Genomic DNA, 27,710 nt, shown 5'->3' on the forward strand with positions numbered 1-27,710 from the left:
TTCTAACTCAGAGTTATATTTATGTCTTTTTTACTATCTGTGTGTGTGTGTGTGTATACACACACACACACACACATACATATATAGGAAATAGTTATGGCATATATATTATGCATAGATGTGTTCCTTTATGGCAGAGTACCAATTTCTTAATACATATTTCTTCACTACATTTGAAATAGTGAGATAGCTAGAGAACAAACTCAAGTTTTCAGTTAGAGAATAGTTTTAATCAGCAATGTATCAAACTTTCCAAATATATAAACAGAAGTCTTATAGTATGTTAGGTAGTTCAGTATGAAAAGCGATAACCTCACGTCAGTCTTTTGGTCACAGCTTTGTTTTTAACTTTCTGACTCACTTTAGGCAAATCAATCAGGTAATTAATTTAGGCAGTTAATTAGTGACTTCAATGATTTGTAGTGTCTTTCAGTCATAATATTCTACAATTTTAAGATACTTTATTTATTTGTGCTTTACTTTCTCTGATCTTTCATTTACAAAACATGGTGTTTTGTTAGTGGGATATGGTAGAAGATATGAAGAGTAATGATGTTGGATGAAGAGGAGGATGAGGATGATGTTATATGTCAAAGAATTATAGATGTTTCATTAACAGCAATGAAGCAGCTTGTAATGTCCTGAAGTCTAGCATTTATATTTGTAAACTTGATTTTTTAATTCCTCCCAAAACAAAGTTTAAATACTTTTATATTGTAAAATAATCTTTTGCATACCTTTATATATGCATATATGTATTCTTATATATGTATTCTTTCCTCTCTCTGTATTCATTTTGTTGTGCCCAAGGAAGATGGAAATGATCTGCTTATGTAGAATTCTTCAGAAAGTATCTTGGGTAGAATTTATGACCACATGTATTCTTTAGGATTCTTTAGGATAGGCTTAAAGCTATCTATTAGACCTGAATACTCATTAAACATTTGTGCATTGAGTGCTAATTGTATGCTAGGTGGAATTTGGAGGACACCCAACAAACAAGCAGTCTCTGTCTTCACAATCCATTGTTTCTTTGCATATAATAGCATTTTAAGAAACAGTTAATGCTATACATGTTAGAATATTCTATACAGTGTTAGAATATGCTATAATAGGTGTTCAAGAAACATGTTGAATATCAAAGACTGGAAATTGACACAGTTGCATTCTATCTTTGGAGAAAGTTAAGGAATCTGCATGAATGTTTCATAAATTCAGTTTTGCAGATTTAAAATTTTTGTTTGTTTTTGAATTTCTTGTTACAGTGCAGCTTATGATGCCATTCTTGAAAGAAATGTTGCAATCAAGAAGCTAAGCCGGCCATTTCAGAATCAGACTCATGCTAAACGGGCTTACAGAGAGCTAGTTCTTATGAAATGTGTTAATCACAAAAATGTAAGTGGATGTTTTAGAAAATGTTTTAGGTATAGATTATATCAGGATTTGTTCAGGAATACATAGCAAATACTTCAAAAATATTGAGATGCTATAAATTATTCTAGATTGGAACATTATTGGGATATATAGCTATAGGGTAAATTTTTTCTCAACTTTATTGAGTTACATCAAAAGAAAAACAGCTTCTGAAATTTAGATTGTATACAAATTTTCTGATATTTAATTTGCAAAAGGAGTTTTAAAAGAGGTAGGTGTTTTCGAAGAACTTTATTTAGGCTTGATCTCGTCTTCTGCTTTTTGTTTTCTGTCAGGCTGACATTTTAGAAAACTGTAGCCTTAGCACAGAGATGAAATTGTTTTCATTTACTTTGACACTGGAATTTTATTTAATAATATTTGATATAAAATTCAAATCATTTCTCCCTACTCCACTCCCACATTTTTAAGTGATGCTTATACTCAACTGGTCAATTTAGGTTGAAGATAGTAATTTTATTTATTTATTTATTTATTTATTTATTTATTTATTTATTTATTTATTTTTTAAATTTTCATTTATTTATGATAGTCACAGAGAGAGAGAGAGAGAGAGAGAGGCAGAGACATAGGCAGAGGGAGAAGCAGGCTCCATGCACCGGGAGCCCCACGTGGGATTCGATCCCGGGTCTCCAGGATCGCGCCCTGGGCCAAAGGCAGGCGCTAAACCACTGTGCCCCCCAGGGATCCCGAAGATAGTGATTTTATAAAGCAGTTTAGCAAAAACTTCAAAAAATATTTAAATGAAATTAGAAAACATTCCTAATTCTTTTTCCTGATGGTTATAACAACTTAAACATATAACTTTCACTCATTTTGAGGAGAAATAAACTTTTTAAAACTTATTTTAAGCATATTTTTGTGATTATTTTCATGGAATGATTTCTCTCAGCTGAGAGGAAAAAACTAGAAGTGAATTGAAAAGGGGACGGTTTTATGAAGTACTAAACTGAAAGCATCTGACTGGAGATGTCTTGTGTTTGTCCAAAGGAACCTATAAAATACAAGCTCAGTGCTTCTAATTGCAGATAACACAGTTTACCACATTTTGAGAGCTAACTATGCAAGCCTGTGTGTGCTAGAGTTACTAGATTAGTCACTGAGGGGAAAAATTCATGGAAGTTAATTGTGAGGCTCCTTATTTGGGGGAACATACATGTTATTTTTAAGACAAATACATAGTGAAATATCAAATATGACAAAGCAGTAGAAGTTTGATTGTCAACTTGTGGTGTATAAAAAGTAAGTCCTCAGATTTCAGGAGAGAGAGGATTGCATGAGCTTTCATAAAATGGGAAGGCTTTTAGGAAAAGGTGGCTATAGACTATAATTCTTAAAAATGGGGTAAAAATTGAATTGTTGAAGGAAAAGGGCCTCCCAGAGAGAAAGAACAGCATTTAAGAAGAGATACAGATTAAAGTCTGTGACAGGGAAGTTGTGTCAGCCATTCTTGTTCTAGATGGGAACCAGCCATGTTGCTTGTCAGGGTTTTGCTGGTGGCCTTCTGCCCTCAGATGGAGCTGCTCATCCCTCCTTGTAGCCCATTTCATGGTGATGATAGTGGTGATACTGCCTTAGTTTTGTGGTGGGGGCATAGCTAGTGACTCCTACTTCCTGAACCTGTGTGACTGTAAAAAAAAAAAAAAAAAAAAAAAAAAAAAGATGGTTCCATTGACTAAATGGAAGGCATGGGAAGCTTGTTTAACATAGTTAACCCTCTGGTAGGGATGGCAAGATCCATGCAGACAGTACCCTTGGCACCTATAAGAGTATTGATATTAGAGTAGATGCTGAAAACATATTTGTTCAGACAATGAATGTAAAACTAAACACAGTTGACCTTTGAACAATGTGAGAGTTAGGGATGTTGACTGCCTGTGTAGCTGAAATATGCATATAACTTTTGACAACCTCAAATTTAATGACTGATAGCCTCCTGTTGACCAGAAGCCTTACTGATAACATAGTCGATTAATACATATTCTGTAAGTTACATGTATTATATTCTTACAGTACAGTAAGTTAGAGAAAACAAAATGTTACTAAAATCATAAGGAAAATTCTTTTTTTTTTATATAATTTTTTTTAAAATTTTTATTTATTTATGATAGAGAGAGAGAGAGAGAGAGAGGCAGAGACACAGGCAGAGGGAGAAGCAGGCTCCATGCACCGGGAGCCCGACGTGGGATTCGATCCCGGGTCTCCAGGATCGCGCCCTGGGCCAAAGGCAGGCGCCAAACCGCTGCGCCACCCAGGGATCCCCATAAGGAAAATTCTTACAATGTACTGTATTTATATAAAAAAAATCCATATATAAATAAACCCACACAATTTGAACCTATGGTGTTCAAGGGTCAACAGTATAGGGAAACCAGGAATGATAAAGGAAATTTTACACTCCAATGGATGGATGTTTTTGTTATGTCTTGCCTTTTCAGCAGTTTCATGTTCTTCACAGATCATCTCTTCATTGGTCTAAACATCTCTGTTTTTTCCTACTTTTTTCTTTTTTTATTGTAGTAAAATACACATAAAACTCACTCTCTTAGCCATACACTTCAGTGATACTAGATAAATTCATATTGTTGTGCACTTCCTACTATTTTCATAAATGCTTTTGAGTTTGTTTTTTAACTTGGTCACGTATCTCTGAATGTACTTTGATGTGTCACCTAGGACACAGTACTTCATATTTGACTCCTCCAAGAGGAACTGAAGCATGTCATCTCCTCTTAACTATGGGCTTATTATAATCCTGTTTAGAAATCAGATAACCATTTGATTCACATTGTCTTATACCAAGTTATTCTTTGTCACAGGCCTGCTAATAGGTCACATCTTTCCCGTCTTTCACTTTTTAAAAAGATTTTGTTTTTAAGTAATCTCTACACCCAGCCTGGGGCTCAAATTTACAACCACCAAATCAAGAGTCACAGTCTGCACTGACTGAGCCAGCTAGGTGCATTCCATCTTTTACTTTCTTTTTAATCTTTTGATTTTGGAGATAAAGTGTAGTACTTTCTATCGCTCCCCAGAATTTCAGATGTGAAATCTGGTTCCTTTTCCCAGACTATTGGGGATTGCTTTTTCCTTTGTTCTGACTTTTCACTTGCTGGCTTCATTTCCCAGTTTTGCTCAGGATACCTTCATAATAGCTGGATTAGTTCATTAGTGACCCTTGAGTATACTGTAAAAATGATCTCTGCCCATCTCTCCTGAATTCATCTTATTCACATGGATATTATGACTTGAGACATTTTCAAAAATGCCTTTTTGAAATCTTCATATACTTATTTGGTCACATTTCTGATCTACTGCTGCTATTCTTTGTTGTTGTTTTATTCACAGAAGGAAGTACAGTTTCTCAGTGAATTTTTACCTGCTCCTAGTAAGTGTTACTTCTTTCAGAGTACTTACTACATACCACCCACTTAATCAGTTCTTGACTTTTGTTTTGCTGTCCAGTCTATGATTGATATAATTTCCTTTATTTTCCTTTTTGAAAGATAAGACAGCTGTCTTAATCTTTTATTTTATAACTGCTTTATTGAGATATGATTCAGATATTTTACAGTTTATTCATTCAGTGTGTGACAATTCAGTGGCTTTTAATGTACTCACTGGTGTATGTGACTAGAACATTTTCTAGAACATTTTCATCACCTCAGAATCTCTGTATTGTTTAGTTCTCATTTTCCTATTTCCCACCCCTCCTCCCCCTTGGCTCTAAGCAACCACTAATCTCTTGTCTTTATATGCTTTTCATCTTTAGCACTTACCTTCTATAGGGTTTCTCAGATAAGAAGAGTTTTAAGTATTTCTCCAAGTCTCTAGATGTGATGTTCATCTAGTTGGGAACCAGAAATTAGTCATTTAGAGCAACTAGATGCATTCTAATGATCACTTTCTTTATCTTAAATTTGTTTGACCTTTTCTGATCTGGATATTATTTTTCTCAGTTTATTCACTGAACACATATTTGAATACCTTCTATAAGCAAAGCTTTATGCTTTTTTTTTAAAGCTTTATGCTTTATTATGAATGACCTAGATTCTGCTCTCATGAAGTTTGTCTAGAAAAACTTTCCCATTCCTAAATATAATTGTCAACAAATGTTTTAAAAATGTGTGTGAAGTATCTCCCTATGGTGCCAGGGCTGAAAAAGGGAATAATTCTTTCTGACAGGATTCCTGGTGTTACTGGTGTGAGGCTTTTGTGAAAATGAGACTATGCAACAGTATGTTAAATGCATAGTAACAAATAAAATATCATGGGGATGAAGTAAAGTTAATATTCAGCAACCTGTCAAGGCCTAGAGGTTATCAGACTCTACAAAAGACATCAATTTTGAAAGTTAACTGAATTTAGTAGGTAAATATAAGGGAGAATATATTTTAAAATATTGAGAATTTTTAAAAATAACATTGTTCAAACTTATTTAGTATGGCTAAAATATCGAGTTTAATAGAGAGCTTAGCAGGAGATGAAGTGGGTTGATGTTCTGTCCTTTGAAGGCTTTGAATGTATTGCAAGGGAGTTTTGGAATTTTTTTGCTGGCATTAAGTTTTTGAAGAGGTTGATAATATGATCAAGTCTTTACCATATTTTAGACAGTAAAGTGGTAGCTAGATTTTCAGAAAACCATTGTTAGGGAACTTTAATGTTAGAAATAATTATAGCATGAACAGTATAGATGAGATGTTAGAATCCTCTATCTAGTAGCACAGGGAATGAGAGGAAGTTGAAGTTCAACTGGCAGTAGAATAGGATAGTTTTTCTTTTCAACATTTATTTATGGTGCTAATACTGAAAAAGGAGTCAAAAATCACTGAGCTTTCTATTGTAAAAGGTAAGGCACTCTGGAAAAGTAAAGGGTTTGGGTAGGAATGATAATGAGTTCAATTTTATATTATTTGTGAGACTTTAATGTGAACTGGCAATATATATTTGAGACTTATAAACTAAGCAAGGACTTTTAATGTATATTTGGAAATTATCCACATGCAGATGTTTAGAGAAAAAAAAACATGTATTGTCTAGGGAAAGGGTACAGGCAAAGAAAAGAAAAGGATTAAAGACAAAATGGTGGCAAAGAGGGCATGCCTCTGGATGAACCAATGAATAGACTGGAAATGTGGAAAATTGGGAAAGTTCAGTATTATGAAAAACAGGATGTGGCAGGGAGGGCTGGGATTATGTACAGGTATTAAGTTAGATAAGAGCTGGTGTAAGGTATTTAAAAATTGCTTACAAGTTATGTAGAGGATTGTATAATATAGGTCCTTGATGTTGAGTATTTATAAATGGAATGGATATGTGGAACTCTTCTCGATCGTTTTTTTAAGGCTTTTTAAAGAGCATTTTTAGGTTTACAGCAAAAATGAGGAAGATACAGAGATCTTCCATATACCCTCTGCCCCCATACATGCATAGCCTCCCTCATTATCAGTATCCCCCACTGACTGATACATTTACTATAATCAGTTGACACATCCTTATTGCTCAAAGGCCATAGTTTACATTAGGGTTCACTCTTGGTGTTGTACATTCTTTGGGTTTGGACAAATGTGTAATGACATAATACCTTCCATTATAGTATCATTCAGAGTATTTTCTCACACACACACACACACACACACACACACACACACACACACACAAGATCCTGTGTACTTTGGTTCCCTCCCTAATCCTAATCTCTGGCCGAATCCCTGGCCATAGAGTTTTAATATGTAAAATAAAAGGGATTACTTGGGTTTAAGAACATAAGATTTTAAAATTCTTATACTGATGGAAGAATTTTTTAACCCATGTATTTGCAGTTCTTAAATGAAAGTATTAGCAGCAGCGGTGTCTAATTTTTCTGTCTCTTTGCTTTTGCCACAGATAATTGGCCTTTTGAATGTTTTCACACCACAGAAATCCCTAGAAGAATTTCAAGATGTGTAAGTGTGATAATTAAAATTTTATGTTGATACATTATTCTTATATTATTGCTGTACACTTTAGCTGTCATCTTTTTTCATCCATGAAGTTACATAGTCATGGAGCTCATGGACGCAAATCTTTGCCAAGTGATTCAGATGGAACTAGATCATGAAAGAATGTCCTACCTTCTCTATCAGATGCTGTGTGGAATCAAGCACCTTCACTCTGCTGGAATTATTCATCGGGTTAGTAGAAAAAAACTATCATCATATATTTTTTTTAATGATTGAGGTGAATTCACCTAACATAAAAATAACCATCTTTTAAAGGGTTCAATTCAATTGACATTTGTACATTCACAACATTGTACAACCACCACCGATATAAAATTTCAAAATATTTTCATTGCCCCCAAAAAACTTTATACACATTAAGCAGTCAGTCGCCATCTCTCTTTGTCCCCAGCCCCTGGCCATACCACTCTGCTTTCTGTGTCTATGGATTTATCTCTTATGGATATTTCATATAAATGGAATCATATAAATGTACCCTTGTGTGTTTAGTTTTTTTAACTTAGCATTGTGTTGTCAATCGCATTCAAGTTGCATGTATCAATAGTTCATTCCTAATTTTTAGTGTTTGCAAATAGTGCTGCTGTGAACAGTCATGTACAAGTATTTGTCTGAGTTTCTATTTTCAATTCTTTTGGGTATCTTCCTAGGATTGGGTCCTATGGTAATTGTATATTTAACTTTTAGAAGAACTACCAAACTCTTAACAGTGGCCTATATCATTTTACATTCCTAGCAGCAACGTGTGAAGGTTCTGATTTTGCCACATCTTTGTTAATACTTTTATTTTAACGATCCTAATGAGTACAAAGTGGTATCTCCGTGTGGTTTGCATATCCCTAATGACTAAAGATCTTGAATGTTTTCATATGCCTGTTGATCATTTGTATATCTTCTTGAGAGAAGTGTCCGTTCAAGCCCTTTGCCCATTGTCCTAATGGGGTTGTTTGTCTTTTCATTGTTGAGTTATAAGTTCTTTCTCTGGATACCAGTTACTAGACCCTTTTCAGATAAGTGATTTGTAAATATTTTCTCCCACTTTATATATTTTCACTTTCTTGATATCTTTTGATGTACAAAAGTTTTTTATTTTCATGAAATCGAAGTATCAGAATTATGTGGAATTACTCTAAGAACAGAGGCATAGACCAATGGAATAGAACTAAGAGTCCAGAAATAAAATCACATTGTCTGTGGCCAACTGATTTTCAGCAAGGGTGCCAAAGATCATTCAAATGGGAAAAAATAAGTGTTTTAAAACATGGGGCTTGGTTTCCACAATCAGAAGATTGAATTTGGACTCTTCCTTCACATCGTACACGAAAATTAACTCAAAATGGGTCAATGACCTAAACATAAGTGTTAAAACTATAAAACTCTTAAAATATAAGGGTAAATACAAGGATTTGTATTAATGATTTGACAAGGAATTCTTACAGGGGGTACCAAAAAGCACAATCAACCAAAGAAAAATAGATAATACTGTAGCTTTGTAGTAAGTTTTGGAAAATGGGAGAATGTGAGCCCTCTAACTTTATTCTTCTTTTTAAATATTGTTTTGACTATTCAGGTCCCTGAGACTCCATGTGGATTTGAGTATCAGCTTTTCCATTTCTGCAGAAAGGCCATTGGAATTTTAATAAAGATCTCATTCATTGAATCTGTAGATTGCTTGGTTTTGTCTTCTTAACTATATTTATTATTCCAATTCACAGACACCGGATGAATGTCTTTCCATTTGCTTAGGTTGTCTTAGCCTCCTTGGGCCAGCATAACAAAATAACACACTCAGCAGTTTAACCACAGCTGTGAAATTGCCCTCTGAGTTCTGCTTTTTCTGTATTCCCTAAATTTTTGTATGTTGTGATTTCATTTTCACTCAAAGTATCTTTTCATTTTCCTTGTGAATTGTTCTTTGCCCCATTGGTTGTTTGATAGTATGCTGTTTAATTTCCACAAATTTGTGGATTTTCCAGTTTTCCTTTTTTCTTTGTAGCTTCTTTGTAGATTTGTAGCTTCCTTCCATTGTGATCAGAGAAGATATATTGTATGATTTCTGTCTTTTAAAATTTATTGAGATTGTTCTTTCTCCTAACATGTGGTCTATTTTGAAGAATATTCCATATGCACTTGAGAAAAATATGTATTCTGTTTTTGGAGGGAGTATTCTGTATCTGTCTGTTACATCTAGTTGGTTTATAGTGTTGTCCACATTCCTTATTTCCTTACTGATCTTCTGTTTAGTTGCTTTGTCCCTTAATGAAAGTGAGGTATAGATGTCTTTAACTATTACTGTATAATGGTTTCTCCCTTTGGTTTTGTCTTCTTGTATTTTGGGGCTTTGTTGTTTATAGTTGCTATATCTTCTTTTTTTTTTTAAGATTTTATTTATTTTTTAATTTGAGAGAGGGAGGGAGAAAATGAGCAGGGAAGAGGATCAGAGGGAGAAGTAGACTCTGCTGAATAGGGAGCCTGACGTGGGACTTGATCATGACATGAGCTGCCGGCATACACTTAGCTGACTGAACCACCCAGGTGCCCCAGTTGCTAGATCTTCTTGATGGATTGATCTTCTTATTAATATTTATTGTTCTCCTTTGCCCCAATTTTTTTTAAGTTTTAAGTAATCTCTACACACAGTGTGGGACTTGAACTCACGACCCAGGGATGAAGAGTCACAAGCTCTTCTCCCTGAGCCAGCCAGATGGTTCCCCTTGTAGCAGTTTTTGACCAATACTCTTTATTTTGTCTAATATTAGGTTTTCTATCCCACCTCTCTTTTGGTTTCTATTGGCTTGAAATATCTTTTTCCGTTCTTTCAATTTGTCCCTTTGAATCTAAAGTGAGTTTTGTAGAGTTTCTAATAGGATCATGTTTGTTTTATCCCTTCTACTATTCTCTAGCTATCTACATTCAGGCAGTTATTGATAAGGAAGAATTTACTTCTGCCATCATGCTATTTGTTTTCTGATATATCATATCTGTGTTCCTCAGTCCCTCCATTGCTTTTTTGAATGTGTTTAATTGCTTCTTGTGCAGTGTGCCATTTGATTCTTTCCACATTTCTTTTTCTGTATATTTTTCACTCATTTTCTTGAAGGTAACCATTGGGATTGCAATTAATCTCTTCAGTTTACAACAGAATCTATTTTGAATTATTACCACCTTATCTTCAATAGTACACAAAAACTCTATGACTCTATACAATCTATTCTTCCCCCATTATGTTATAGTTGTCACAAATTACATATTTATGCACTGTGTGCCCAATAAGATAGATAATGTAATTATTTAATACATTTGTCTTTTAAATTGTATTGAGAAAAAAAATAGAAATTAGGAGCCCAAAACACAGTAATACTGACCCTTGTGTTTACCCACGCAATTATTACCTTTACTAGTGTTATTTCTTCCTACAGCTTCAGTTTACTGTTTAGTGTCTTTTTATTTCTACCTGAAGGACTACTTTATAGGGCAGTTATAACCACCAATAAATTCCCATAGCTTTTATTTGTCTCAAAGTGTCTTAAATATCACCTTCACTTTTGAAGGGTAATTTGCTAGATGTAGAGTTTTTGTTTGGAATTTTTTTTTTCTTTCAGCAGTTTAAATGTATCTTTATACTGCCTTTTGGCCTGTATGATTTCTTTTGAGATACCAATTGTTAATGTCATTAAGGATCTCTTATAAATGACAGGTTGCTTTTCTAGATTCTTAAGGTTCTCTTTTTGTCTTTGGTTTTCAACAGTTTGATTATAATATGTCTCAGTGCAGATCTCTGCTTTTATCCTTGGAATTCATTGAGCAGCTTGAATGTGTCTTTCATTAAATTTGGAAGTTTACAGTCATTATTTTTTCTGCCCCTTTTCTTTTTCCCCTTATTTGGGACTTCCATTATGCATATGTTGTATACTTGATGGTGTGCTGCGTCTTGTTTTCAACATTAATATTTTGTCACAAGCAGAATGGCAGAATTCATTTGCTTTGCAGTGTGTTTGAGAAATGCCCCCTGTCTAGCCCAAGACCAGAGTCCCACAGTGAGAATGCAGGCTGCTTTCTGCAAGACCCTCCTACCCAGCCAGGAAGATGAGTGAGACAAGGGCTAGTAAAAACACCACATAACTTTCCTGTTGTTTTAAGTTGCTTTTTTCTTGATTCTGTATTTACTTGGTTGTTGTGAACATTTGATTATTTTCCAGATTTCTGAAAAAGTTTATTCTGATCCATTTTGTTCTGCTTTTTGGTGTTTCTGTGAAGCTATCTACTCTTCTATTTTGCTAACATCACTGCCTTTAATCATATTTATAAATCACTGATTTATATGGAGTAGTATAAGCTTAGTTTTGCTCTGAAATGAAGTGGTATATAAAATATCCTATCATTACCAATTATATAAAATTGAATATTCAGGGGTGCCTGGGTGGCTCAGTAGGTTGGGCATCTGTCCTCCTCTGGGGTCATGATCCCAGGGTCCTGGGATTGAGCACCACAATGGGCTCCCTGCTCAGCAGGGAGCCTGCTTCTCCCTCAGCCTCTGCATGCCACTCCCTCTGCTTGTGCTCACTCTTTCTCTCTTGTTCTGTCAAATAAGTAAATAAAATATTTTAAAAAATAAAATTGGGTGCTCATCAGAGTTATGTTTCTCATATTCAGAAATAGTTTATATTTCTGTATTCTGTGTTTTAACTGTTTTAGTGACATATAATTCACATACCATACAGTTTATAAAGTGTATAATTATATTCAAAGGTTGTACAGTCGTCACCACCAAATATTTTTAGAACATTTTCACCCTTCTTAAAGAAATCCTCTACTTGTTAGCCTTCAATTCCTGTCATTCCCCCAGCCCTCCACAACTACTAACCTACATTCTATCTCCATATACTTGCCTGTTCTGAATATTTCATATAAGTGGAGCTATATATATAATGTGATCTCTTGTGTCTATAATTTCTTTTCCCTAACATAATGTTCTCAAAGTTCATCTATTTACCATGTATCAGTACTTTGTTTCTTTTTTCTCTTCTCTTCTTTTTTTTTTTTTTTTTTTTTTTTTTTTTGCCAAATAATAGTTCACACTATGGTTGTATGCTATATTTTGTTTATCCATTCATCACTTGAGGGACATTTGGGTTAACCATTAACCATTTTTTGGATATCATGAGCAATGATAAACATAAATGTGTGTGCAAGTTTTTGTGTGAACATGTGTTTTTGCCTTTTAGTTGTAATTCTAGCTTGTTCTTTGAAAAGTGTAGCATCTAATTTGAGAGAAATTTCTTGAAAAGTTTTCAATTCAGTGAAATTATATCTTTGAACTACCTTGTGTCAAATAACCTAACTCAAAATGAATATATAGATTTGTGTTCAAATTAACTATTTTAAGACAATTATGTCTGTGAGACATTTAGGCTTATTCTTAGTTCTATCATTCTAACTGAATTGCTTTGTATATTGCATATGCAGCTGCTATAATGTTATATCTAATGCCATCTTTAGGCAACATAAGAGAAATCATTTAACACGGGAGAGTATATTATCTTCCTCATCCCATATTCATATATTGTGTGAGGCAAATGAGTTAAACTTGTAGGTTTTATTTTTGTTTTTTTCTTTTGCCCTGTGGACCAGGACAGTAATCTGCCACCATGGAAGTTAATTCTTCCATATAGAAAGTCTTCAGATTAATGGGTAAAACAGAAATCATAAACTACATGATGGAAGATAAGAAACAAAAGAAATAGCAAGAAACATAAAAGAGGAACATTATAGAAGACCAATATGTAACAGAATGAGTAAAGGGATTAACCTCTTAATGAACAAAGGTCAGATTTTGACACACAGAGCCACTGACAACTACTATGTATTTTTAGTAATACAAACAATTGTAGCTAGCTTCCAAAGGATGAAAGCAAAAGTATTGGCAAAGATGTAGTGGGAAAACAAAACATGAGAACAAGGATAACTCTGTTTAATCAGATGAATTGAATACGGTGGGGCCAGGGAGAAAATATCTCAATAATTTTGTGAGGAAAAACGGTATAATCCACCTATTTGGATAAGTAACTGTCAAGAACTTTATACATGTAGTGAATAAATTACAATACACAAAACTTAAACTGTGGAAAATAAAAGAATTCTACAAACACAATAGTAATGGGATATTTTAACATACTCCCTTAGTTGGCTAGATAAAGTTGTAAAAATACAGTACAGTTATAGAAAACTTACATAATTAATTTGAGCTAATAATTAGCTCAAATGATCTGTTTCCTGTGGAGAAGAATATGCCTTTATCTTAGGTCAGGCTCTCTGGGAAACAGTACCTAGGGTGGGGATATACATGTAAGAAGTTTGTTGGGGAGTCTTCTCAGGATCAACATCTTTAAGGGAGTAAAGGAAGTAAAACTGGACAGAGGGAGGAATTGAAATGGGTGCAATCACTCCAGGGGATTCACCTGGTGACAACTGGATTTGTGCTTTGGGGAGCAGCATGACGTTGGAAAAGGTGGCTTTCTGTGGCTGAAGGCAATTCCTGGAGAGAGATTTGCTGAAAACTCAGCACCAACACTGCTAGCAGCTGGAAGGGATCCTGAACCAGGGACCCACTATAGGACCTCTGGTGCCACTTGTTCTCACTTCCTTCATCAAGTAAGTTCTGGAAACTCTTCCTCCAGGATTTTATTTGATGTTTACTCCTTGAGTAACAAGGAACTTAAAAGGAGTTTAATGGGATAAACTACAGCACCTACTCCTGTAACTGGTCTTGAGGCCACAAATGATACTCATCTCTCTGCTCTACTACTAGTTAATTTCTAAACCCTTCACCCCAGCCTAATACCTCTGCTGGTGTAAAATCGTTTTCTTGGTAAAATAACCTGAACTTCATCCCTTAGGGTTTCAGTACAAGTCAGGGTAGGGAATGGGGTTCCAGATAGTCACTCAGAGACCCAAGCTGAATGTGGTTCCACCATTTGCATAGTTGCGGGTCAAGAGAAGAGAAAACCTGGTGGTGTGTCCTGGCTCTTCTATGCTTTGGCTTGGAAGTGACACACGTCATTAATGCTCTGAAGCCTGTTGGCAGAACAGGTCTTAATGTTCTTCATGTCCTATTATAACGGACAGGGAAATGTAGAGAGGCAGACTTCAAAATGGTGGTGAACATTAGTCTCTGCCACAGTCTACCCTTCTGGTTATCAAACACTTCTTTGCTCCCTTTGTTTCACACCTAGTACACTCACCCCCTGCTTAGGGTAGATAACCTAAAGTCCTAGTCTATCAAGGCATTTATTTCCCAACTGATACATGGTAATCTCTATGTCAGATCCTGTAAACAGTCCTATTTGGGAAATTGAAAAGTTTAGTTATTGGTTATTTGTAATTTGAAATTCTCTTGAGCCAGGGTAGCTGGATGGTGCAGTCAGTTAAATATCTGACTCTGGTTTCAGCTCAGGTCATGATCTCAGCATCATGAGATTAGTCCCTATGTTGTGCTTCATGCTGGGCATGGAGTCTGCTTAAGACTATACCCCACCCCACGCTTGCTTGCTTGCTCTTTCTTCCTTTCTCTCTCTCAAATAAATCTTTAAAATTATTGAGAAAGAAAGAAATTAATTCTGTTGGCAGATGCTGTGAGTGTAGCCTCCCTTGGGGATGGGGAATATTCCTTGTTTAGCCCCTGAATCTCATTTCTGCAAGGAATGGTCTGTTCACTGTTCTTAGTGGTTTTCTGTGAAGAATCTTTAATTCTACTATTTTTTATTCTACTATCCTTTTGAATATATTTGAAGTGCTTATTGGAAAATGTGTTCTTCTTGGGGGCTACTCAGCTTTCTCAGCTTCCTATCAAAGATGGGGGGCCCAACTGTCAATTTTAAGGCAGTCCTTCTCAACCTGGACACTGTTGATGTTTTGGATGAAGAATTCTTTGTTTTGCGGATCTGTTCTGTACGTTGTAGAATGTTGAGCACATTCCTGGCCTCTACCCACTAGATGCCACCAGTATTCCCTAATTGTGACAACCAAAAATATCTCCAAACACTGCCAACTATCCCCTGGGGCCAAAATTGCCCTGAATTGGGAATCACTGTTTTTAGGCTAGAAAAGTCACAACTAATGGAGTTTCTTGATAGTATAGCTCTCTCAGAAACTTTGGAGACTTCTTTTTAATTACAGTTCTTTTTCAGAGCACATTTGTTAGTCACTGGCTTTATATTCTTCGGCTTAATGTCTACTTTTAAACTCTCAGGCTTCTGTTGGCAAGTCTAAGGCATTTTCATCAACCAAAAGAATTTACATCTCTTTCCTTCAAGGGTTTTCAGAAGTATTATGTGGGAATGATGCATGAAAAAAATAATCCAAGGTATTGGTGGCTTAATCTGCATTTATTGCTTGCTCAGGCATCTACAGGTTGGTTGTGTGGCACTGCTCCAGATCATGGGGTCAGATTCAGAATATATTCAGGTTCAGGTTTCAGCATCCAGGCTGAAGGAATGCCTCCCAGGGGCACATCCTTTTCTTTTGGCGAAAGAGAGGAGCAAGAGCCAAACTAAATCAAGCATATTTAAAACTTCTTTTCAGATTTGTAGAACATCATATTCCCTCACATTTCATTGCCTAAACAAGTCATCTGTCAAGGCTCATTAATAAGATACAGGAGTACAGATAGTCCCCTACTTAAAGTTCAACCGAACTTTTCAACTTTACAATGGTGTGAGAAGTGATATACATTCATTAGAAACCATACTTTGATTTTGATCTTTTCCTGGGTTAGCAGTATGTGGTAAGACAACTCTCTTGTGATGGCTGGGCAGCAGCACTGAGCTGCAGCTCCCCCTTAGCCATGCAGTCACAGAGGTAAACAACTGCTACACTTACAAGTATTCTATAGCCATACAGTCATTCTGATTTTCACTTTGAGTATGCTACTCAGTAAATTACATGAGATATTACAATACTTTATTATAAAATAGGCAAAATCCGATGATTTTTGCCCAATCATAAGCTCAGGTAGGTGTTCTGAGCTTAGGCTAGCCTAAGCAATGATGTTTGGTAGGTTAGATGTATGAAAGCATTTTCAACTTATGAGGGTTTATTGGGACATAACCCCATCATGAAGTCAAGGAAGATGGATACACTGGGTTGGAAGAGGGAGAGATTTACTGGACAATCTTGCCTTTTTTTTTTTTTAAGGGCTTAAAGTAAAGTTTAGCTTTTCTAGAGAGACAGGTCCTGAAATTCTAGATTCTGGTTCTCTTTCATTTCTGTTTTTAAAGTGACCAATTCTTTCAAATGCATCCAGTAGCTACCAACACACACTACTTGAGTTTTGCTTTCCAATCTCTTGTAGAGCAGGGGTTAGCAAACTTTTTCTATAAAGGCTTAGTAATATTTTAGGCTTTGGAGGTGACAGAGTCTGTCTTATAGCTATTTAACTGCCACTGTAACACAGAAGCAGCTTCATACAGTAGGTAATTGAATGGGCAGGACTAATAAAACTTTCTTTGTAAAAACAGGTCTTAATTTGTCAACCTTGAGCTTCAGATTCATTGTGCAAGTGCAGTGCCTTCCAAGTTATTGCTAGTGGCAGTATCATGAGATAAATGTATTGCTGTTGTATAACCTGGATCACCTTTCCAACCTCTGATATTCTCTGCTACCCGCTGCTCATACTGATAAGCTGTGATCCTGTGTTTAAAATTATAACACCTCACTTCTGGCACTAATTTCAGTGTTAGGATAGACTAATATAAAGGAAAAACATTTCTGTATGTCTCCTTTACTCTTAAATTATTATATCTGACACCAAATATGTGGTAGTTTTTCCCACACCAAACAAGTCTCAGATTATCTGGACACCAGCTGGGTATCTTGTAATTCAACTAAATCTTGATATTATCAGATCCAACAGGTTAAAGGGATCAGTCCTACAAGTGCTTGGCTGTTTAAATGCCAGTCACAAATTCAGGTTACCTGTGGTTCTGACTTCCTGACTATAATTCAGAGGTCCCTCCCTCCTCAGGCTCAATTAATTTGCTATAGTGGCTCACAGAACTCAACAAGAGGTTTTACTTACTGGATTGCCAGTTTATTACAAAAGACATAGCTCAGAAATAGCCAGATGGATAGATGTATTGGGCAAGGTATATGGGAAGAGTAACAGTTTCCATGCCCTTTCTGGATGCAATTCCTCATGTTCACAAATTCTCCTTACCAGTCCTTTTGTTTTTTTATGGAGACTTCATTACATGCCAAGTTTAATTAAATCATTGGCCTTTGATGATTGAACTCCATCTTTAGTCCTCTTCCCTCCCTGGAGGTTTGGGGTGGGAAATGCTGAAAGTTCCAACCCTCTAATTACTTTATTGTTTCCCCTGACAACCAGCTCCCATCCTCTGGAACTTTCCAAAGTCACCTCATTAACTTAAACTTAGGTATGATTGAAAGGCACTTTTTTTTTTAATTTTTATTTTTTTAAGAAAAAGCACGAGTGGAAGGGAGGGGAACAGAGGGAGAGAAAGAGAGAGAGAGAATCTTAAGCATGCTTAAGCATGCTGGGCATGGAGCCAGACACCTGGAGCTTAGTCTCATGACCCCTGAGATCATGACCTAAGCCAAAATCATGAGTCCATGCTCAACTGAGCCATACAGATGCCCCCAAAATGCACTTCTTATGAAAAACAAAAGGCTCTCCTTTCTCCTTATTGCTCTTATCTCTTAGGTAATTCTAAGAGTTTTAAGAACTCTCTGGCAGTAATTAGGCCAAAGACCAAATATGTATTTCTTTTTTTTTAAATTTTTTTATTTATTTATGATAGAGAGAGAGAGAGAGAGAGGCAGAGACACAGGCAGAGGGAGAAGCAGGCCCCATGCACCGGGAGCCTGACGTGGGACTCGATCCCGGTTCTCCAGGATCGCGCCCTGGGCCAAAGGCAGGCTCCAAACCGCTGCGCCACCCAGGGATCCCCAAATATGTATTTCTTATTATAAATCACAGTGTTACAACTAGGCTTTGCCAAGGTAACAGATAAACCCTGAATTCTTAGTAGCTTAACACAACCAATGTTTATTTTCCATAATACATGTCCAGGACAGGTCATGGTGGGGTAAGGACTTTGTCTTACATTAGGTGCTCAGCAACCTCAGTAGTCTGACAGAGGGTCTACTATCTGGAATGATAACTAATCAACAAAGCAGGGGAAGAGACAACAGGATGTTGTGCAGTGGCCCTTCTCTTCTTTGCTCCCACTCCCATCCTGTTGACTAGAACTAATCACGGTTAGGTCTTGCCTGTAAGGAGGCTGAAAAAATTGGGGGGCAAAGTTGAAATAATAGGTTACTTCTACTACTTCTGCCATAAATTTATACAAATTCACTTACTCTTCTCATACATAGTTTGAAACAGTGTTACATCTAGAAAGGTATAGATTCATATACAAGGTTGAATTTCAGGTAATATTCTTTGAAGCATTTTTTAAACTTTTTTCTTGATAAAAAATATTTCTTAAATTGTATTTTGCTCTTAATCTTTCCAAAATAAAGTGTTTTAAGGTTGGAATCTTATTGCTAAGCTAGAATGCAGTAGTATAAAGAGCCATTAATCTTTAACCATCATAGTAAACACTGAAGTAGTATCAAAGCTTACAATATGTAATTCTTGAACTAGCTCTGTTACTTTGCTGGGATAATGTATTTTGTAAATAGTATACCATTATGTTTACAGAATAGCAATAATGAAAATTTCATCTTCTATTTCACTAAGCCTGTTGATCTCTATTTTTAATTTGATAAAACCCTTAGATTATATATCTTCTAAACCCATTCATGATCACCTATCAAAATAGGCTAAAGACAACATATGTTGTGATTTTCTGGATATAGACATTACAAAAGTGTGAACACTGTCTTTCAGGCTGCTTTTTTTCTTGTGTATTAATCACTGGTATTTTAATGTTATATACTGTTTGTCAGTGCCAGTAATGGAATATTTTTGTGGTGTGGACTTTCTGTGCTTGCTTTCTCTGGTTTCTTGGTTCATAATAAGATTCATCAGGGCTAACAGGCAAAGTGTGTTGGACTTGAAGTCATGAGTGTTTATGCTGCTGCCTTCCTTTTAATTATCATAGTACATAATTCCTAAAGGGTAGGATTAGGTAGAAAATTCTCACAAGGACATCATTTAGTAGCATCAACAGCAAGTAATTTTATGGATTAGTGGCACCAAGACAATGGTATCCTACTTCCATGGGCAGACAAAAATTTTATGAACAAATTTGTGTGATTTAAAGTGGGAATCTAGTGATAGAAAAGACTGATAATCATTTCAGTCCTTTAGAACTAAAAATCTGCCAGTTTGAAAGATAAAGGACATTTGCTTGGATTGACATGGAATAGCCCATTATTGACTCGTAATATCTATATAAAGCTTGTTGTGAATTTAAAATGAGATTTTTAAATTTTATTTTAGAGAGAGAGAGAGAGTGCAAGCTTCTGTGCTAGCAGGGAGAGGGAGAATCTCAAGCAGACTTCTGGCTGAGTATGGAGCCCAATGCAGGGCTTGATCCCAAGAAACTGAGATCATGACCTGGGTTGAAATCTAGAGTTGGACACTCAACCAACTGAGCCACTGGGGTATCCATAGAATGAGACTTCTTAAAATTTGGTCATTTATAAAGGCTAACTTATGATTCTCTTTCTTTTACTATAATAACTTTGAAATACCTTTCCAATTGTTTTTATTGCACTTGATTGAAAATTTCTAGCTAATTGTAATTTCTAGAAACTGAAAGATAAATTTCTCTAATACGTATGTATTCATAAGTGAAAAATGCCATCAGGCTAAATTCTCAAAATTGCCTGTTATGGTGAATTTGGGCAGTGATATTGATTATAATGAGAGACATTATAACAGTTATCATGAATTGTTTTTCAGGTGATCTAATGGACATGTGGATGGCTCAGTCGGTTAAGCATTGACTCTTGATTTTGTCTCTGGTCATGATCTCAGGGTTGTGGGATGGAGCCTCATGTGGAGCTCTCCACAGAGCAGGGAGTCTGTTTCTAACTCTGTCTCCCTCTCCTTCTGCCCTACCCCCTGCTCACTCATAACTCCCTCTATCTCAAATAAATAAAATCTTTTTTAAAAAATTATTCTAATTAGCTTGTGAACTATAAAATTTTTGTATATACCATAGCAGTCATTTTTTGTTTTTATATTTTTAAGGACTTAAAGCCCAGTAATATAGTGGTAAAATCAGACTGCACTTTGAAGATTCTTGACTTTGGACTGGCCAGGACTGCAGGAACTAGTTTTATGATGACACCTTATGTAGTGACTCGCTACTACAGAGCACCTGAGGTCATCCTAGGGATGGGCTACAAAGAAAACGGTCAGCAAACACTATTTACTTGAAATACTGTTATTCGCTTTTGTTTATCAGATTGCTTATGTAAATATTTAAACTTAAGTGGATAGAGTTAAATGTATCACTGAAATGTTTATCACAAATTTGAAAGTAACTATAAATTTTGTCATAAATGTTTAGAAAAACTTGGGGCCTCTGTTTATTTAAATATAAGTACATAACCATCAATACTACAGCTAGACAAAGGATTTGTTGCTTTGGCTTCTGAAACAGAATATATGCCATTTGCTTGCCTGTAACTTGAAAATGAGTATTTCTAACAGGGGCTGAAGTATATGGTGGGCTGACAGTTCTTTAGTAATAATCCTACTTTGCATAAGTGATATTTGAACATACTTCCAACCTTTTGAAACTAAAGTTATAGCACCTAGTGTAGACTTCAAGAGCTATAGTGAGGCCATTTTGCAAAGCTGATGGATGATTAAAGTGATCTTTTAGAAGCAGTGCTTCATCAAAGCCTTGTGTCCACCCTAAAGAAATGTCATCATTTATATGTGCATATATTCAATTATAGATTTCAGCATTAGAATCAAGTTTGAAGGGACGCTTGGGTGGCTCAGCGGTTAAGCGTCTGCCTTCAGCCCAGGGCGTGATCCTGGAGTCCCAGTATCGAGTCCCACATTGGGCTCCCTGCATGGAGCCTGCTTCTCCCTCTGCCTATATCTCTGCCTCTCTGTCTCTGTCTCTCATGAATAAATAAATAAATCTTTAAAAAAGCAAAAAAGAATCAAGGTTAAAGAAAATTAACAGGCATGTAGTTCATATACCTTTTAAAATGTTACATACATATATGTGTATATATACACATACGTGTAATTTAAGAAATTTTGTTGAAACTCAGATTTTTAAGCTATAAATAAACCTATACCGGATGATTATGAGCTTAAACTATAGCTTTTAAAATGTGGCAATTTCATCCAAAATACTCCCTAGAATAAGACCTAGGGTACCTAAGGTGTGTTTTTTTGTTTTTGTTTTTGTTTTTGTTTTTGTTTTTAAGCAAGGAATCTGGAACAGAAGTTCACTTTGAATCAAGAAACTGTATTAATTCAGTCTTTAAGATTAATTTTTATAAAAGATGACACTAAACTGAAGATTTTAGCTTAATTTCCTTTGCTTTTCTGAATTAATTAAAAACAAATACTTTGACTATTTATGATTATTCTTTTCTTTAACATGCTGTTCTGTTTCCATACTGTCTAAAATTGTTTTATATGTTAGACTTCACAGATTTAGATTTCGTATTAGACTCTTTTCTTTTGAGAAATGAGATTTCCAGTAACCAGCATGAAAATTGCTTTTGCATTTGTTGTAAAGCTGTCAATTGTCACAGATACTGTGTCACTCAATGTCCTATAAATGTGATCTTGGAGATAGTTTCCTACCAGAAATTAGCACCAGTAGAAACTATCATATAAAGAATTGACATGCTTTCCTGTCTTAGGAATTTTGCAGATCACTTTATTGCCCTTTTTTGGCCTCAGGAAACAAAATCAAATGTAATGCTTGATCATGATAACATTAGTAATAAGGTTAGAACAAGAACTTCCTTCTTTTAGTGACACCCCACCCCCACTAGTTCTTTGACAACTTTATTTTGTCTTTTATTGCAAGCTACCATAAGGCTTTTTACAAACTGTGACATGATAACTATATTTAAACTGCCTAATAGATTAAGCAGTTAAACCGTTTAAAGCTAGTTTTGTTTGAATCAGGCATGCTCTATTTTGAGAAGTCTTCCCTAATCTAACCCAGGCAATATCTACTCTTGTGCTTGCAGCTTTTGAAATTTGTTTAAAAACATGTTTTTCTTAAGGCTACCTACATAAATTGTGTCCTGGATATTTAACTGAAGTTTACCATTCTTTAAAACCTATAGGGAAATTTTATTGTAGTAGTTTGTTTCCAAAAATAAAAACCCCAGAAAAAATGGTTTTCTGAACTGATTTATGAGTATTAACTTTCCTCTAAAATTGTATTCTTGAAAGGTGAATCATGAAGATTCATATGAATTCTAATAAATTTTAGAGAAACTTTAACTCAACAGGATTTCCAAAATTTATTCCCACCTTTGTTCCTAAGATTCCATAAGGAGCTGGTAGTCTCTCTATGAGTATATTGGAAAGTACAGACTTCTCATTTCACAAGTCCACCTATCTCTAACACTTATTTCTTTCCTCTTTCTTTTTTTGCCTGAAAAAGGACCTTGAAACTTCAAAAACAAATGCAAGTTTCTAAGGCTTTCTTTTTAAATTGCTCATTCTTCCCCTCTTCTATTAAACTGCAACCACCTTTATTTAATTGAAATATATAGTAGGCATGCAATATTATATTAGTTTCAATTGTACATTGTAGTGATTCAGTGTTTATACACATACACACATATATGTATATATATATTTATATATAGTGAAGCAGTCATCCTTTATTTTAATTGAAGTATATAGTAGGCATGCAATATTATATTAGTTTCAAGTGTACATTGTAGTGATTCAGTGTTTATACACATACACACATATATGTATATATATATTTATATATAGTGAAGCAGTCATCACCATAATGAATCTACCTCCTCTCTTTTTTTTTTTTTTTTTACCAAATTTTCAAACCAAAGACATAAAATATCAGGATGTATTAGTGAAACAAGTGGAGATCCCCAAATTGCCCTTTTCTTTGTTTAGCTGATTCTTTTCAGCATCAATTGGATTTCCCATTAAAAGTTGATGAGAGTCAGGAAGTCAATAGGGAGACTCTTTGTAAATAATAAATCTGTGGGAACTTTCATATTATACCCAATTAAAACGAACTTCTTAAACCAAAGCAGTTTGGTTTTATGGGTTTAAAAACTTTAGATGGAAAACATAAAATATACTTCTTTTACTAAGGTTTTTTTCATTGATTATTTGTTCATTCTCTATGCACTTGTTCCGTTTGGAATAGTAGGGTAAATGTAGTATGACGTCAAGAAAACAAATGACTTTCATTTCAGAATAAAACATAGGACTTCTCAAATAAATTTACTCAGTTTGAAATCCAGTTTGAAAATTTCTGAAGAGCTTTGATTAACTTTTTAACTGTAATTATTCATAGAAACGCATTCTTTCTGTTAAATATTTTAATATACTAGATTATTTCCGCTCATGCTTTTTCTTTTATTTGACTTAAAGAGAGAGTATAATGCACAGTTGAACCTCAAAATAGTATCAAGATTTTATTTAAATTTTGCTGCCTCATGTTCATTTTCAGCCTTATTTGCAAAGATGTGTTTGATTCTGTTTCATATTTTATAAACAAATTTATAGAGACAAATGTATAGGTTTTTCAGTTATGTGATTTCTGTGCATAGCTCTCGCTTTAAAATTAGATATGTAGTTAAAAGGCTACACTTCACATTTGCTTTTGTGAATCAAAGCCTTTTGAAAAATATTTTGTGTTTTAAATTATTCCATTAGCTAAAATTAAAATCACTTTTTTCTTTTTGTGATGTTTTGCAGTTTTTATATAATGCAGTCATTTATGCTTCTTTGATTTTAACGACCTTTTGCTTTGCTTTTCCTTCTTTTGTGCTGCAAACATATAGTGGATTTATGGTCTGTGGGGTGCATTATGGGAGAAATGGTTTGCCACAAAATCCTCTTTCCAGGAAGGGACTGTATCCTTGTGCTGCTGCAGCAGTTAAATTAGTTAGGTGATGAACTTCCTTCTGTTCTCTAATGAAAATAAATATGGCATATTCATATATATGGGTTTCTTTAAACAGATGTAAAGTTTGTGGCTGTTATAGTTCAAAAATTGTTGAGACAAGAAGCTGAAATATTTGTAGGCTGCATTTGGCAGTAGGACATACAGTCTCTGCTGGTAGTTAGAGCACATTCACTGTCACTCATTTTTATTTTATACTGCTTTCTATAATTTTAAAGTATACATGGTGTATGTGATTTTTTTTAATGTTTAAATTTTTTTTTAACCAAAATCTTTATGTTAATGTCATTGCATTTTGTTTTCAGTTGACATTTGGTCAGTTGGGTGCATCATGGGAGAAATGATCAAAGGTGGTGTTTTGTTCCCAGGTACAGATCGTATCCTTATCTTTGGCCTAAAATGTAGTTTCTAAAGGTCAAAATGTATGATAGCACTTTAACTTGGTCAGGTATAATGTATTTTGTCTCTCCCTAATAGTAAAATATTGTTAAACTACTCTTTCAAAATACCACCTGCTATTTGATATAGACTTTCCTTTCCCTCATTTATTAGTTTATATATAAGTTAATTCTTACAATTGCTAAGTGAATTACCCATAATTACTTGCTGGCTTTGAGTTGATTTATTTAACCTAAATCAAAAATCATGGCTTGCATTAAAATTTCTAATAATTATACACTCGAGTGAGCCTAGAAGTACTTAGGACTTAATACAAATTTTGGAATTGTCTGTTGCTTCTGTTCATCCTTTTGTTTTGTTCCCCCAACCACCTCCTCTTTTGTTACTGTTCTGTATGTTTTGCATCTTTTTGGTTGTTGTCTCATTTTCAACATAACATACTGATTTTTTTCATCTGAGAATTTTAGCATAATAGTTTTATATGGTGGTGAGTAGATTTGGGTTCATTCTTTTTGTTCATCTGACTGATTTTAGTTTTATATTAATGGTGGGTGATCTGTTACTTGTTTATCAACTAGTAACTGAGAATTGTAGGAGGGAGAATGGGAAAAGCTATACTCCCTGGGCTAAGAAAGACTGAATTAGTCTGCAGAGAGGACTTGGAGTATGAAGACTAGGACGAAAAAGACCAGGGAATCATAACCTTAACAACTTATCAAAACACAGACTCATTTCTTAAGTTTCAGAGTTTTAAAAATATTTTAATTAAACATAAGCTAAACAAAGAATGACAAAAGAAAATGGCACTTTTGTTAAAGCCATTATTTTTATTGTTACTGGTTATTTTCTGTTAGTACAGAAAACAAAAGGACAGATTATAAGAAGTATTTCTTAACCTCCCAGAAATGCATTCACATTTTCTAAGTTAAAAGAAAAGACAGATTTTATATTCTAGAAATGTGTACAGTTTAAATTTAGAGTTCCTGTGGGTAGTAATTGTCGTTATTCCTTGAGTCACTTATCCTTTGTATTTAGAATTTGTGGGTTTAAGCTTCTCTTTCTATGGTAAAATCAGTATTAGTAGACATACACACACACACACACACACACACACACACACACACACACACAAAATAAGGTTAACAAAGCTTATCTATTGATCCTTTCTATCTACAGTCATTGCCTTTTACAAGGTGGCTATAAGACAGAAAATTTATAACTGCCACATTCTTTCTTAGAATTTTTTAAATTGCCAATTTATTGTTATTTTAATATAGATATGGCTAATGTATTGAACATTAGTTACAGAGTATTTTTCTTAGCTACTTGATATTAGATATTGATCAGTGGAATAAAGTTATTGAACAGCTTGGAACACCATGCCCTGAATTCATGAAGAAACTACAGCCAACAGTAAGGACTTATGTTGAAAACAGACCTAAATATGCTGGATATAGCTTTGAGAAACTCTTCCCCGATGTACTGTTCCCAGCTGACTCAGAACACAACAAACTTAAAGGTACTTTTTATAAATATATATATTTATTCAGTTTTGGGATGTGTGTGTATGTATGTTCTTAAGGGATAAAACGCAGCGTTATCTCTGAGTGGTGGAACAAAGTGAAAGGTTTGAGTTAATTTTTTTTGTTATTTTATTTTTTTAATCCTGTATATAACCTGATTTTATAGTAAAACCTTTTTTTTAAAACATACATTTTCAATAAATGAAAATTACAATAATGAAAGTTATAATAATTTAAAAACTTTCGTTAGATACATATACATTAACATCATTATTTTTACAGCCAGTCAGGCAAGGGATTTATTATCCAAAATGCTGGTAATTGATGCATCTAAAAGGATCTCTGTAGATGAAGCTCTCCAGCACCCATATATCAATGTCTGGTATGATCCTTCTGAAGCAGAAGCTGTAAGTTCTTTTCTTAATGTTTGAAGACTATACTGAATTAAAGTTAGGCTTGGAGGAGACTTTAATTTTAAATAAAAACAACATATATTTTCTGTTTTTTGCATGACTAGTATCTTAAATTAATGATCATATCCAAGCACCCCACACACAAAGTTACATCCCACTATTTCTTTCCTTTTAGCCTTGGTACGTGATGCTAGGACGTTGAACACTTTGGGAAAACATTCTAACTAGTTCAAGACAAACTATTCTGTCCAGAGCATAGCACAGTTGTGTGATGTAAATAAAATAGGACAGTTTCAAAAACTAGAAGAAAAGAAAAAGATGGTTAAACATCTTTTTTCCTGTCTGAAAGTGTCATCCAAAACTAGTCTCTCTACATAAGAAGGTTGTTTATGATTGATCAGTGTTTGTCTAATGATGTATTTTTGAAAATCTCTGTCTGGCTAATAATTCAGATAATTTATAAGGAATTTATATACTCTCAATAAACTGAATTATTGTTGCATTGTGTTTTTCAGCCACCACCAAAGATACCTGACAAGCAGTTAGATGAAAGGGAACATACAATAGAAGAGTGGAAAGGTAACATTCACCAGATTCTTAGAGATGAAGCTGGAAGAGCTTCTGGATCTTTATGTTGATTTATTCATGTTAAGGAAATTAAAGATACTTTCTATTATTCATAACTGATATTTGGTAAAAAGATTATTAGTATTTTTACAGAAATAGAAAGTAAGTTTTCTGTCCCTGACTTAATCTGAATCTCTCAGGTTCCCACCCCGACATATTGATGCTTTCTGGAATTTTTATGCTCTT

General features: G+C 34.6%; 1 protein-coding gene across 20 annotated transcripts in view; it reads left to right on the forward strand.

Moving 5' to 3' along the window:
• The window catches only part of MAPK8 (mitogen-activated protein kinase 8), an 88,794-nt gene that overhangs the window by 49,164 nt on the left and 11,920 nt on the right, over positions 1-27,710 (forward strand). For 7 of the 20 annotated variants that reach the window (XM_072739259.1, XM_072739251.1, XM_072739263.1 and 4 more), the window contains 8 exons: positions 1,266-1,395; positions 7,321-7,379; positions 7,469-7,607; positions 20,656-20,821; positions 24,868-24,939; positions 26,298-26,480; positions 26,767-26,891; positions 27,413-27,476. In XM_072739259.1, coding sequence (XP_072595360.1) covers positions 1,266-1,395; positions 7,321-7,379; positions 7,469-7,607; positions 20,656-20,821; positions 24,868-24,939; positions 26,298-26,480; positions 26,767-26,891; positions 27,413-27,476 — 938 coding nt within the window. Of the gene's footprint in view, positions 1-1,265; positions 1,396-4,788; positions 4,823-7,320; positions 7,380-7,468; positions 7,608-20,655; positions 20,822-24,440; positions 24,513-24,867; positions 24,940-26,297; positions 26,481-26,766; positions 26,892-27,412; positions 27,477-27,710 lie in introns of those variants that run through there. The other 13 variants (XM_072739258.1, XM_072739250.1, XM_072739260.1 and 10 more) reach the window with 4 other exon arrangements.

Source organism: Vulpes vulpes, chromosome 15 (genome assembly GCF_048418805.1).
Source record: "Vulpes vulpes isolate BD-2025 chromosome 15, VulVul3, whole genome shotgun sequence".
Lineage (NCBI taxonomy): Eukaryota > Metazoa > Chordata > Mammalia > Carnivora > Canidae > Vulpes > Vulpes vulpes.